This window comes from Parasteatoda tepidariorum, chromosome 9 (assembly GCF_043381705.1).
Source record: "Parasteatoda tepidariorum isolate YZ-2023 chromosome 9, CAS_Ptep_4.0, whole genome shotgun sequence".
In the NCBI taxonomy this organism is placed as follows: domain Eukaryota; kingdom Metazoa; phylum Arthropoda; class Arachnida; order Araneae; family Theridiidae; genus Parasteatoda; species Parasteatoda tepidariorum.
The window spans coordinates 74,292,854-74,308,390 of NC_092212.1; the positions used below are offsets into that span (position 1 = coordinate 74,292,854).

At 28.6% G+C, this 15,537-nt stretch overlaps 1 protein-coding gene across 1 annotated transcript in view; it reads right to left on the reverse strand.

Annotated features, from left to right (window-relative positions):
* Positions 1–5,904: 5,904 nt before the first annotated feature.
* Positions 5,905–15,537, reverse strand: part of LOC107439901 (protein pygopus) — a 17,206-nt gene continuing 7,573 nt past the window's right edge. The window contains exon 4 of the mRNA XM_016052645.3: positions 5,905–6,349. Within this exon, the coding sequence (XP_015908131.1) occupies positions 6,083–6,349 (267 nt within the window). The 3' untranslated portion in view covers positions 5,905–6,082. The remainder of the gene's footprint in view (positions 6,350–15,537) is intronic.

Here is a 15,537-nt window from a genome sequence, read left to right on the forward strand (position 1 = left end):
GTTTTCAAAATACAGTGGAACCTGTCTAAATTGACCACCCTCGGGACCAAGTCAAATGGTCACTATATAGAGGTGGTCACTTTAGGATGGCTCTTTAAAAAGGACTCTTGAAATGAAACTTGTAGAAAATGGTCACCTTACTCAGGCGTTTACTTTACCGAGGTGGTCACTTTCACAGGTTCCACTGTATAAATAATTTTTATTATATAAAAGGTAATGTAAACTTAAACAAAAAACATAATTGTGTATTAATTTAAAATAGATTTATCATTCATAATTTATAACCGTCGTTGAACAGCCGACCCAACTTTAGGTTTACAATTACGAATGTTCAAGTCCGTAGCCTTGTAATTTTGAACCAATCCACAAGACAAGGAAACTCCTGAAGCAGTATCGCCAGAGGCAACAGAGGTTTTGGTAACATGGTGGACCTTGTGACTCGAAAGATTTAACGTGCAAAGATTAACGTCTTGTATCGAGCCTACGACCCGGTGGACATGGGGGCCCAGTGCCCTACCAACCAGGGTATCCCGGCCCTATCATTCATAATTAGTAAATTTTTTTACACATTGATTTATCAGGTGGGGTCAATTTTATAGACACAAAATTTTTATGACCCGTTAGAAGTAGCACTTCCACACCGAGAAAATGACACTGACTAAAAATAAAATAGGGATATATTATGTACCTTTGATAACAATTTTGAAGTCAATGGAGGTAACCTCTTAAGAACAACCAACCTCCATTAACGACGATTTTACGGTGCAATGCAGAGTGGTTGCTCCAAAGAGGTTTCATTGTACTAAACTAATTTTGAAAGTTACAATATTTTATTTTTCTGTGCTGATCCATAGATAAGTTTCTCAAGAAAATCCGTTTTAAAAGTGCAATTGAAAGCAATAAAAAGTTACAAATAACTTAATATCTAATTCAGCGGCATAGAACTGAAACACATGCCCCCTTGAAGATTGAACTTATAAAAAATAAACATTAAAAACGTGTGAGAAAATCTTAAAGATTTGCAATTTTATTTATAGCAATGGCAAACAAAACAATTATAATTTTTAGTTTATCAGATGGGGACCTTAATAGCCTTCCGCGACAAAGGGAGAAAAAAATACTCTGTACGAGGCGCATCCAGAAAGTAAGTTTCCCTAATTTATAAAAAAAAGAAAACGAACTCGCAATTTTAGGAACATATTTATTGGCAACAAGTACAACAATGTTTCAGCTATTTTTCAACATAGCCACCACCAGAATTGAGACATTTGTCATATCTTGGAATTAACTTTTGTATCCCTCTGCCGCTTATGAATGGAACCATTGTGTGTCAGACGTCTTCAGTTCTTCGTCGTTTCCAAAACGCTCACCGGAGGACAGGAATTTCTTGAGGTGCAAGAAAATGTGAAAATCACTGGGAGCAATATCAGGATTGTAGGGTGGATGATCAAACAACTCCCAGCCAAATTCCGTCAAAACAGCTGCTGTGCGTCATGCTGTATGTGGACAAGCATTGTCATGGAGGAGCGCAACACCTGCAGTAAACATTACACGACTTGTTTTGAATGGCAAGTCACAATTTCCGCAGTGTTTCTCAGTAACGGTAGACGTCTGTCACACGCTGGTTCCATTCACAGGCGGCAAAATTCTATGACAGAGGGATACAAAAGTTGATCCCACGATACGTCAAGTGTCTCAATTCTGGTGGTAGCTATGTTGAAAAATAGCTTAAACATTGGTGCACTTGTTGCCAATAAATATGATTCTGAAAGTGTGAGTTCTTTTATTTTATAAATTAGGGAAACTTACTTTCTGGATGCGCCTCGTATTTGTGTATATAACAAAAGTTTAAAGTCATATATTTTATTCATATAATTTATTATCTTCAAACTTAACTTTTTTTACTAATAACTTAGTCTTCAAAACATAAGAAGTCGACCTTCTTAAAAGGTTGGCTACGTCTTTAAAGTGAAACTTTAGATTCAAATAACTCTAGTTTCAATGTCCAAGTGACAATTTGATAAAACCATATACAGTGCACTCCCGATTATCCGGGTTAATCACCGGGACAGGGAGCACGGAGAATCGAAAAACACGGATTATCCGAAAACTCTTTTAAGTAGAGAAAAAAATCAATATCAGTACAAAAAATATAAAAATTACTGATATTTGCATGCTGTATAACATCAAACTAGGAATTTTCCTTTTAAAAAATTGTGTAAAGCGTCTTCGTCATATGTTTTACGAACCGCAGTAATGTCACCGTAATCAAATCCTCCCATATAATCTAATAAAATTTCCACAGAGCAGCAGAAATAGAAATTGTATTTCCCTGATTTACTACATCTTCTGCATCAGTTACTACCATCACTATTTGATTTAACAACATAACGATGTCTTCATCTGTCAAATACTGGAAGTCAGGCTCACATGCATCACTTTGAAACCAATCTTCAAAATTTTCTTCGTCAAGAATTTCGAAACCTCAGATTTCTTTTGCTTGTTCGAGAATACTGTTATCATATTTTTCTTGAACATCTGAAGAAGATTGCTCATCAAGCGATATTATCTTTCTCCAAGATCGTGATAAAGTAGACGATTTTACCTTTGACCATGCTGCTGATATTCGATATACTTCAATCCACTAACGAATATTGCTTCCAAAAATTTGGTAGTGTTATAACTTCATGAATAAAATTTTTTTAATCTTTAAAATGTTTCTCTTTATATTTTTCGTGTGACTCCGGAATGAGCACGGATAATCCGCGCACGGATAATCGAGAGTGTACTGTACTTTTAATATGTTTATTTAGCAGATAAAAAATATCCAAAGTAAAATAGATGTTACTAAAAATAAATTATTCATGTGTGATATTTTTTAGAACCATAATCTTGTTTGTGTTCAAAACTATTAGACTACTTTTTTTCCTTATTAGCCAGCTTTTTTAAGAGATAAAAATGAAGAAATAAAAATATTTTCTTTCAAACTTGAATAGTATAAATAAAAATATAATAAATTAAAAATGGTTTTCTCTATTCCTAAGTGAAAAAGAATTGATTTACATAATTTTGTATGTTCCGTTTCGTTCAACTCCGGTAACTTGATTTGCAACCAGTCATTTAAAAGGTTGTCCTTTTTTTTTATAAAAAGATCCTATAAATTTTTGAACCTTTGCTGCTGGGACAGTAGCATACTTGAAATTGTATTATTCAAAACTTTTTTTCCCGAAACAATTTCTTCTTCATTGGCTTGACAGCCCAGGATGGGCCCTTGCCTTCCGCAGAGTTGAACTCCAGGCTCTTCTACACTTGGCCATAGACATCCAATTTGTGACTTTTAGAATATTTAAATCACTTTCGAGGCAGTCGAGTCATCTTAGTCTAGGTCTTCCTCTTTTTCGAGTGCCTAATGGTCTGGCAGAGAAGATCTTTTTTGTATCGCGGTTATTATCCATTCTTGATAGGTGTCTCGCCCATCCGAAATAATTTATATTACAATAAACTTAAGGATGATTGAAAAATATTTTCGATTTGCTCAAATTTCTCTCAAGATATGCTAAAAGTCACAAATATTGAAATTATCAATAAGAGGCTCTAGTTTTTGACTGCTCTACTGCACTATTTGGGACCGTATTTTTTAGATTGCAGCAACTCCCCACATTTTGAGGGTTAAATTCTTTTTTTGCTTGATTTGTGTTCCTAACTTTTCTAAACCATAAATCATTAGTCATACGCACTTGTTAAAGTACTTTACCAGGGTGCGTAGCCAAATCTTTCAACCAAAAATAAGCACCTTTTAAGCACTCAAAAATATTTTGAAGCACCATATACATTAACAAAATGCAAAATAATTTTTTTTCAGACTTTACATGATCTTGATAAAATAACTAGTTTCTGACAAATCTTTTTCTTGATTATATTATCCACCATAAAAACATCAAGATTTTTCATTTCAATTCCAGAGGATGGAAAACAAAACCTGAAATTGAAATTCGAGATTATTGAGAGCGCAATAATCTCACAGAACCCTAATCAAAGAATGAAACTAATTTACAAATTCTGAAAAAGACAAAATAAGTAAGTAACATTTGAAATAATAAATCAAAATAGAAAAGCGCTTAAAGCATCTAAATTTGTTTTATTTTAATTTATGAAGTCAGAAAAACAATTCTAGCAGAAAACAAAAATTATAAAAATTTTAAGACGTGTGTTAGCAGAACAGCACTTCATCAGGAGACACACTGCCTGCTAACACACATGAGCCTTTCTTTTGTCAGTGGTGAAACCAAAAACTGACACTGTCCTGGAGCCCCATAATGGAAAATCAAATAAGAAAAAGCAATTAGAAAAATTGAAATGTAAATGCAAAGACAAATAAATGACAAATAATTACAAAGTAAGTCTTAATAATGACTTAAAAGTACAAAATAAGACATAACGAACTGCCACAAATAAGAAAAATAAATAAGAAAGATAAAGTTACAGTTAAAATAGCCACATCAAAATAACATATAAATTGCAAAATCATTAAGAAAACTTTAGAAATAAATCAAGTGCTGACCTCTTTTTTGAAAATCTTGAAAAAATAAAATAGAAAAACAATCGATGAGTAAAAATTTTAAAAAGGTGCTGCCATCTATATGCTTCAGGAACATAAAATCCTAAATTTCAACACATAGGCCTATTTATGAAGGCTTCAACATCGGCCGAATTATTTGAACGTTTTTAAAATATTTTAAATCAAAATATCATAATTACAGTAATTAAAAGGAAAATTATTATTCTCTAACGTAATTCTGAAATTCCCAACAGCTGAAAGAAAATCTGTTTTATTATTACAAATAAATTGAAATTTAACAATTTGACCAATCAAAATATTCTTAAAAATCTTAAAGTAAAGGTTGGAATTAAAATGCATTAAACTAATAACATGAAACTTAAAATCTCTTCTTTTATCGTATAATCCGATGAAAATTTTTTGGTTATGAATTTTGATATCAAGATCAAAATAAGTGCAATTTTCTTCCGAATTACGTCTTAATTAAATTTAGTTCCTTAGGATAAGTATGTTTAATTAAATCAAAATCATTACAATTTAAAAATAATTAAATCATCAATTAATCTAAATCCAATTAATAAATTATGTTGTAAAAATTTGTGTTCATAAAAATGTAAGAAAATATTAGCAAATGCACTTGAATAACAATTCCCCGTTGAAATGCCTTGAATTTGTCTAGAAAAACAAATACCATTAAAAAGATAATTTTCAGAAATGTTTGTATTACATACATTTATTCAGTCTTCCTTATTAATGTCCCCATTATTCAAATATTTATCAAAAATGTACAAACAAATATTCCTTAAATTATTGTATGGTACACTTGTAAAATTTTTTTCAAAATCACATGTAAGAACAGCATTAATATTATTGTACGCAGCAACGAACCCAGCTCATTAGACACACATGCGGACCTACAAGTATTTCATCAAACATGTAAAATGATTGGCGCTTTCATAAGCTATGAACCGTCGGTATGCTTAAATGCATTATGTTTGAATGAATTGTGAAAACGTTGAATAGAACAATATGAAAACCACGTTTTTCACAATACGTGGTGAAAATCGACAAGGTAAAATAAATCAAATCTCACTTTTGAAAAGGGAAAATTAAGCACTTTTTACAAACACCCATTAAAAAAAAACGGCTTTTAAAACATGAAAATCAAAAATAAGCACCTTTAAAAAAAAGCTATGCACCATGCTTACAACAAAATTAAAATAAATAAATGCAGTACAAAAAAGTATAGACAACTGCCAGGCAGAGGCAGGCCTGGAGGAAGTTGATTGAGAAGGCCAGGACCCACCCGGGGCTGTCGTGCCATTGAGGAAGGAAGGACAAAAAAGTATGGTACTAAAATAATTTATTGGGAAAATGAGCAAGAGATGACATTAACTAGTATTAGTTTCATAAAACCTATTCTACATATCATCTTTAACAGACATAAAAACCACTTTCTTATGAATGATTTGTCAACACACTATACATAACACAACTCAGAGAGCAACAACAAAAAAGGCACTTTTATGGTTTAAACTTAACAAGGGGGATATTTTTTGATGATAGGCACTTATCGCACACCCATTCAGCGTACACTTCTGCAGATAAAAGGTGGAACGCAATGTCAGAGAGGCCTGTGCAGACCCTGTGGAACCAGAAATTGCAGCCACTCTCGCACAGAATACCTTGGTCATTGTCATGCACTTCTTTGTGACATATACCGCAGGGGTAAATAGGTGGGGCATTTGGATTTTGTGGGTTAAAAATCATCGGCTGATCAGGTGGATAAACCTGCAATAGTTTAAAAGAGTAATCATTAATACCTTAAATTATTAAAACTTAGAGAGTACATTTTTTAATATTATTATTGAGTGATCAATATTAAAATAATAATAAACTGTGGGATAGTAGATATCGGCAATGTCAACCTTCTTTTATGAAAAGGTAACAGATTTTAGTTAGTAACTATTAGAATGTTTTTTATAGTTACAAAATACGAAAATGCATTTCTGCTAGTAATTATTAAAGTGTCAGAAAAATATATAAAACAAACACCAGTATCCCAACAGCGTCAAAGGATTAAGTAAATAATATAAAGTACATAATACATAAAAAATATAAAATGGTTTTGGTTACTTAGTGAGATGGTTGTGTTGAAACTTGTGTAGAGTAAGAAAAATAATTGCTCACCTATATTATTAGTTTGCTATAATAGAAATAAATACTTGACTAAGTTTCTTTTTTAAATGTTGTTTTTAATGAATTTATTTGTACAATTTTTATGATTATATCATATTTTAATACCAGAATCTTCTTTAAACATTTCTTTAAATGTTTAAAAAATGTACAAGTATTTTGTAATCTGTGCATGCGAAGAGTGTATTTAAAAAATTTTCTGAAACAGTAACTCCTGTAGTAGTAACTCTTTTTTTTTCTGCATAAATTACAAAGATAAATAAAAATAAATATTTGGAGAGAATAAGCGAAATATATTTATCCAAGCTTAGATTTGAGAAATGAAATTTTAATAAGCTCTATTTTTATTCAAATGCTAGTATTTTTTGTCCCAGAAAAACTCATTATCAAACAGCTTTCAGTTTTCATTAATCATACAGTATCAATGAATTTTGATCCATTTAAGGTTGCAATTAATACAAATAAAATAAAATGTAATAATTACAAACTGATCACAGTTAAAAATATAAATTGAACTATTTTTCTACGACAGAAATTAAGATTTGAGAGATATAATTTTCTCTTCTTTTTTTAAATCAGGGTGCATAGCCAGACTTTTCAACAAGAATAAGTACCTTTTAAGTACTCAAAAAATATTTTGAATCACTTTTCAAAAAAAAAACATAATTAGGATCGGTGCAGTANAAAAAAAAAAAAAAAAAAAAAATCATAATCAGGATCTGTGCAGCAATAAAAATAATTTTTTTCCACTGTCAAAATTATTTTTTTCAACTTTGCATAATCATGATAAAATAAATATTGCAGAGAAAATTGAAAATCATGAATTTTTTCCTGTAATTTAAAACGACAAGGCAAATAAACCTCTTTTCAAAAGATAGAAAACTAAGCACTTTTTAAAAATGCTACACACCCTGTAAATGTTTTATAAAAAGATTTATACAACCAACAATAGTTGTTTTTGCTGAATTTTTAATAGCAATGAAACAAGTAGCTTCCTACTATCAATTGAAGAAACCGTAAAGTTCAGTGTAATAAAATTAATTTGCTTATAAAATACTCAATGCATTGGAAACTAATAATAAAATAAAAATATTTGGTACTATCTAAATTTTGTAAACAACTGGTTAGAAGAAAACTATTCATTTATAGGGTTATTTAAACAGAAAAAAGGCAGTTCTGTAGAATTGTTTAAAACGATGTTAATAAAAACGAAATTATAACATTTTCTTTTCTTTAAAATACAGGATGTTTCAGAATACTTATTTTTAGAATTATTTTCAAAAAGGAATTAAAAAAAAAAAAAAACGTATGCACATCAGGGGTCCTAATGATATTTAAGCAAGTTAGAAACATAAATGCCAACTAAACTTGTCAAATCACTAGTGAGGAAAGAGCAAAGAAAAAAAAATCAAAATCAGTTTGATTGCCTGATGAAAATTAAAAATTCAGTATTTCTTTGAGTTTCTTCCAGCAATAAAATAGATTTTCATGTTTTCAATCTTGATTTACTCAGCAAGTGAGTCATCAGGTTTTAATAGAGTATTTGTTTACTCCTCTATATTAATTATAAAACTCCTAAAGCATAATTAATTAGACTAAATATAGTAATAAGAATATATATCATAATGGCGGCAATTACGAAATATCTTGTTGCGGATATAAGTTTAAATATGAAGAAAAATGAAATGATGTTGAGGTATAAAATGTTTGCAATACAAGATTTGATTACACAAGTGGTGCAGGGTTTAAATCTTTTACATTCAAATTTTAATTTACTATCTGAAAAACAGTTTTTATAGATATTTATAGTATCTTTTTACTCAACTCCTAAAAGGAAATAATTTTCAGCATATAACATAAGAAGAGAGTGACATGACAACACATAGCCAATTACAAAAGAGTTGCGGAAACTTTTTAACCTCAATTGTAGGTTGGAATCTGATACCACATTCATTTAAGCAAAAAAAAAAAAAAAAAACTACATTTGCTTTAAAAATGATGAATGATTAAGCTTGTAAAAACAATTTGATTTAATGATAAAAAAATATAGCATTAGTCATAGATATAGTTCCTGGGTTAAATTGCTGATTGTAGAATTATTATTTTTGCTTGTTTGAGAGAATAGGAGTAAATTGCATTTTGTGATAATTCAAGTATTCTCTGGTCACCTTCTATTTTAAATTGTACAAGTTTTATTTTATATATAGACATTGGATTTTTGAGTACTAATTATATATAATTTTTCAATATGTTTGATAAAAGCAAAAATCATATAATAATAACACTAAAAACAAAATCTGAAATAATTTTAAAACCAGTCTTTCCTCAGATAAAAATTTCTCAAGCCAAACCATATGCTCAAATAGATTTTTTTTAAAAATTTAAAGAGCTTCATTAGCACACAAAGTACTAGGTTCTTTAATTTTGTATGCTTCAGCTTCCCTGTTAGGGTGCACAGGCAGATTTTTTAACAAAAAATAAGCAAATTTTAAGCACTTAAAAATATTTTTAACCACTTTCCAAAATAAAAAAATTATAATTAGGATCCGTGAAGTCATAAAAAATATTTTTTTTCTCTATCGTTCAAAGTTCCTAATTTATAAACATAAAATCAATAAAATTCCAACACATTTTCAAAAACTTTCCATAATTATGATAAAATAGGATAGTTTTTGATAAATATTGCAGAGAAAATTGTGAGAATCATGCATTTTTTGAAGGTGAAGGACAATCAACAAGGCAAAGAAAAAAATCTCGTTTAAAAGATAGAAAATTAAGCACTTTTTACAAACCACGAATAAAAAAAGCACCTTTAAGCACTTTTTGAAAATGCTATGCACCCTGCTGTTAGACTGAGGCACTGGCGTCGGAACCATAGGGGTCCGGACCCCCCCAATAATTGGGAACCCAGGGTTCATTATTTTGAGAAAATATTTCCGATTTGTTTCCATAACTTTTAATTTCTCTCTCTCTTATTTTTACAAAGCGTAACTTATTATATTATATAATTAAAAGAAAATTAGTAAAAAATAAAATACACACAGAAAAATGCACTGTCTGAAAAAATAAAACAGGTGTTTAGAGAACTACAAGAAATGTCACAGCCACCCTTTCCTTCAATAAGCAATAAAACACTCTTCCCACCTTTCCTTCTCACTGTTAACTGATAAAGACGATTCTCCCTCAACATAACACACATAGTCATTTGATACCCAAAAATAGCCGCCTTAGTTTAGGATACGGGAAAATGGTTAGCATTTTTAACTTATCTTTATCGTATTTATGGCCCTGGGCTCTTTTGTCCTCTTTTTTAAAATGTCAAATATCAACAGACCCCTACCTATTCATAAATTGTCTCAAACAGGCAATTATCTAGAATTTCTAGGGGGGATTTCAGTAGGGGGAGATTCTTGTAGACATTTTCCATTTTTTGGGGGGTTTTTTTGGTGGTTTTGTTAAGAAAATTTCTCTGAAATAGAATCATTCTAAATCTTCTCTTACGTATAAGCGCTCACAGTGTTATTCCATCATTATTTAAACTAGACATTTCCAGTCAGTTCGAAATTTTGATAAATATAAGTAGTAATTCTGTTTACTTTTATATTTTGTTTCATTAATTGTTTTAACTTAAATTATTAGTTGTTATTTTTTTAAATAAAGTTTATTTAAAGTTTTTGTAATAATGTTTATCGTTGGATAATAAGAAGTCATTAAATAAATTCTGGGGAGGTAAGCAAATGTTTGTATTAAATCACTTACTAATACATTTATTATTATATGTTTGCAAGAATTGTTTTATAGTTTGTATGTTAAATTTATTTATACAGTACATCATTTCATGGTCTTACTGTTCATTGCGCATTAATTTATTTTGAACGCACGGCGCTACTTTTTATTTATATTTGTAATATCAATGTAACTTTTTAATTTTTGAAATTATAAATCGAAACTTAGAATTTTAATGACCTTTCTATAATTTTGTTTACATTCAGAAATTTAATGTCACGTTTATGTTTATAAGGACATTTATAAAATTAATAAAAAATTTTAATTAAAAAAAATTATATAAACATTGATTATTTATGTTCAAATATAAATAATTATCACTAACTTGCATTTTAATTAATTAAAACAATGAAGAATTACTTTAAACGCAAAAGTTTCCTAAAAAAATTCATATAATTTTATTACGGTAAAAAAAAACTAATAAAAATATTTTTTTTAAGAATGGGACAAATTGTTAAACTCAATTTATTGTATGAGTGTTTAATGATCACTTCATGTAATTTTATTTATTTTGTTTTTATCAAAATAATATGGGATTTTTAAAGTAATTATTTTGTGCTAATCAACATTTTCATAATTTGGTATTTTCAACAAATATTTTTTCTGAATTAAAAGTATTAATTTTTGAAATTTTAATACTGAAACTATAAATACTGCCGATAGAGGAAGGAAAATAAGAGTTCTATGTGTTGTCTTTTTTATTTTTTCGTGTACATTTATACGAAGTTTTTATGGTTACCAAAATAAATCATGCGATCCAAGAAAACCAAAAATATCTCATCTTGTCTGTTTCTTTGCTTGAAAATAATAAGAAGATAAATACATTAAATAAAATGGGCATAAAAATTATTTTCATCACAATTATTATAATTTATCATTTCTTCAAAATATGAATACTATAGTTTTGTCAATTAAGTGAATAAAATTTTATTTTCCTTTTTAAAGACAAAAATTTCGATTTTTAAAACGTTTTTAACCGGAACAAGATGAGAAAATGGCTAAACTTAAAAGTGCTTTAATATTCTTGAATTTCTCAATTTTTTTCTTCTTCTTTTTTTTTTTTTTTTTNTTTGCAATTTAGAGTTCTATAAATATATTTATTTTAATCATGATGATCTCTACTGAAACCAATATTAAAGATAGTTTCTCCAGTATTATTATTAATGTTGTATCTTTCATCTCAGAAATCCAGATCAATTCAAATTCATAGTAAAAAAAATTTTTTTTCGTTTAGCAAAACGTATTATGACTTTTTCCTTACGTTTTTTTTAAAAACATTAGACTACAATTTAAAATGTTAAAATATGCCCCAAAAAATTTATCTCATTCATGATTGTTTTATCACGTAGGATTACATGACATAATATTATGCATTTATAAATTTCATGTGATTCTCATCAAAAACTATAACAGACAAAATGTTCTTTTCAAAATAAAACTATATTTTTAAGACACTGTGCATATTGGATTTAAGTAACTTTACTTTTACCTCAATGTATTATTTAAAGAAATTATGCTTATTTTTCAATTGAGACTTTTGAAAAAGGGACATACGTGATACATAAAAAAGATATGTGATACATGATTACTTCATATATTTTTAATACTTTATATGTTTTAATTTTTACATATTTTTTTAATTATTTAATACATAGTATTGTAATAAATAATGTATCAATCAACAGTCTCTCAGGGGCTAAATCTTTTAATTAGTTAAAAATATCAAAAAAATTTAAAGTATTATCAATTTGTAAAGTTTTAGTCGTTTCTATGATACAAATCATTTTTTAATCATAGAATAAATTTGCAGTATTTCATACATTATATAGTAATCAAACACAGAATACAAAAATATGAAAGNAGAACCCGTTATCCGGAAATCAGAAAACCGGAAAACCAAAAAGCTGGAACGAAATTAGATAAATTTTCCCGCCATTTAAAAAAAAATTTTTTTTTTTTCCTCATAAGATTTTAGGATTTTTCTTTCTTTTTTGAAAGATGTTTACCTTCCATCATTTCGGAAATAATCATTAGAGTATTACTTCATCGTTTTTTCTTCTTTTTAAGATTATTTCCAAACAATTTCTTTTTTTTTTAAGTTGGGTTTAACAATGAAAAAAAACCTGCTTTTTGTAGCAATTCAGAAAACCGGAAAAATTAGTTATCCGGAATAGCGATGGTCCCGATCGTTCCGGATAATCGGTTCCCTACTGTACTTCTTAAAATATAATTTGACAAACATGTTCTGACATAACCAACAATATTTAATTTTTGTTGGTGTCTAATTTTGTTCATTTTGGGTTTGAGAATTAATATGTACGTCACTAGCAAGTAAATGATTGTGTCATTGTTTCAACAATATTTTTGAATTACTATCAGATAAACATTTAATACATTACATTTTCTCAAATTTGTATAACTTATTCTTTATTTTACTTTCTTTCAACACGTATTTTCAAACTTATCTCATTAATTTCAAACTCCCTAGGTTCTAAATGAATTTATGATTATTATTTTAGCATTTGTGAGGTAAAGATGTTTACCATTAAAAATGGTACAGAAATTGTAACTTTGAAAATAACATAATGATGCGGATAAAAATTTAAATATGAAGAAAACTGAAATCATGTTGAGGCATAAAATGTTTGCAATACAAGATTTGATTACACAAGTGGTGCAAGGTTTAAATCTTTTACATTCAAATTTTAATTTACTATCTGAAAAACAGTTTTTATAGATATTTATAGTATCTTTCTACTCTACTCCTAAAAGGAAATAGTTTTTAGCATTTCTTTATATAACATAAGAAGAGAGTGACATGATAACACATAGCCAATTACAAAAGACTTGCGGGAATTTTTTACCTCAATTGTAGGTTGGAATCTGATACCGCAATCATTAAAGCAAACAAAAAAAAAAAAAAAAAAAANAAAAAAAAAAAAAAAAAAAAAAAAAAAAAAAAAAAAAAAAAAAAAAAAAAAAAAAAGATCTACATTTGCTTTAAAAATGATGAAGCTAGTAAAAACAATTTGATTTAATGATAAAAAAATATAGCATTAGTCATACATATAGTTCCTGGGTTAAATTGTTGATTGTAGAATTATTACTTTTGTTTGTTTGAGAGAATAGGAGTAAATTGAATTTTGGGATAGTTCAAGTATTTTCTGGTCACCTTCTATTTTAAATTGTACAAGTTTTATTTTATATATAGACATTGAATTTTTGAGTACTAATTATAGATAATTTTTCAATATGTTTGATAAAAGCAAAAATCATATAATAATAACATTAACAACAAAATCTGAAATAATTTTAAAACCAAAGTCTTTCCTCAGATAAAAATTTCTCAAGCCAAACCATAGATCAAATTGATTTTTTTTTAAAAATTAAAAAGCTTCATTAGCACACAAAGTACTAGGTTCTTTAATTTTGTATGTTTTAGCTTCCTTGTTAGGGTGCGCAGACGAATTTTTCAACAAAAAATAAGCACATTTTAAGTACTTTTTGAGCACTTAAAAATATTTTTAACCACTTTCTAAAATAAAAAATCATAATTACGATCTGTGCAGTCATAAAAATAAATTTTTTTCCCTATCATTTAAAGTTCTCAATTTATAAACATAAAATCAATAAAATTAAAAACATTTTCAAAAACTTTACATAATCAGGATAAAATAGGATAGTTTTTGATAAATATTGCAGAGAAGATTGTGAAAATCATGCATTTTTTGAACGACAATCAACAAGGCAAAGAAAAAAATCTTGTTTAAAAGATACAAAATTAAGCACTTTTTACAAACCACGAATAAAAGAAGCACCTTTAAGGACCTTTAAAAAACGAAAATCAAAAATAAGTACCTTTAAGCACTTTTTAAAAAATGCTACGCACCCTGCTGTTAGGCTGAGGGATAAGAGATGTTGCTGATTTTCAGATTTGCGCCTCATATACTATTCAACGCATGTTCTTATCAAATTTTGAAACCATTATCAAACTATTAAATAAATAATCTCCAGAAACCGAAGCGGTAAGATATAATTTGATAAGAAAAACTTCATTTGCTTCAAAAACGTAAATTGGAAATAACAGTCGAGATGTTTCAAGCGATCAAAAAATATGTATCAATTTTCAAGACTTGCTAGACATGAAAGAGGAAAAGCAAAAGCTATTTGAAAAATAAAACGCTTCAAATCAATTTTGTTTCTTCTCGTTCACATCTAGTAAGTCTTGAAAATAGGTGCCTATTTTTCGAGTACTCGAAGCAAGTTGACTGTTATTTCTAATTCGCATGTTTTTGAAGCGAATGAAATTTTTAATCTAGTAAAATCATCTAACAAACTGCAATTTAAAGTGGCACATGCCAGATAGTCGCCAGGAATGTTTCTTCTTTAATGATTGATGATGATTTCTTTAATGACGGGGATCGTCTGAATTTTAGGGCAAAAATGAATCTCGAACCCATAAAAAAAGCTGTTAGCGTTCTGCCATCGATATTATAACAAGCAAGGTTCAACTTATTCAATTAAATAACTTCTACACCAGTGTTTCTTAACCTTTTTGATATAATGGACCCCTTTTAAAATTTTTTAAGAAGACACGGACCACCTCCCTGTGAAAAAAATTGCAAAAAACATCAATTGTTAGAAAACATTTAATTTTATTATTTTAATAGTATACAAATTTTTTAAAATTAAAATTTTTAATGTGAAGGTTGCTGCTGCTTTTCCTTAATTAATAAATTGAATTGGGGGATGGTTTTCGACAAAGCAACGTGCATATCATGTTCTACATTCAATCGATGTTATGTTTTTATTGTCACAAGTGTGGAAAATCCCGCTTCGCAAAGATACACTGTAGCAAACGGAATTATAGCTGCCATAGCTCGCTTTACAAGCAATGGGCTTCTCAACGTTTTAAAAATTAGGAGCAGTCAGCGGACCCCCAAAATATAACTCATGGACCCCTTAGGGGTTCATGAACCACAGGTTAAGAAACCCTG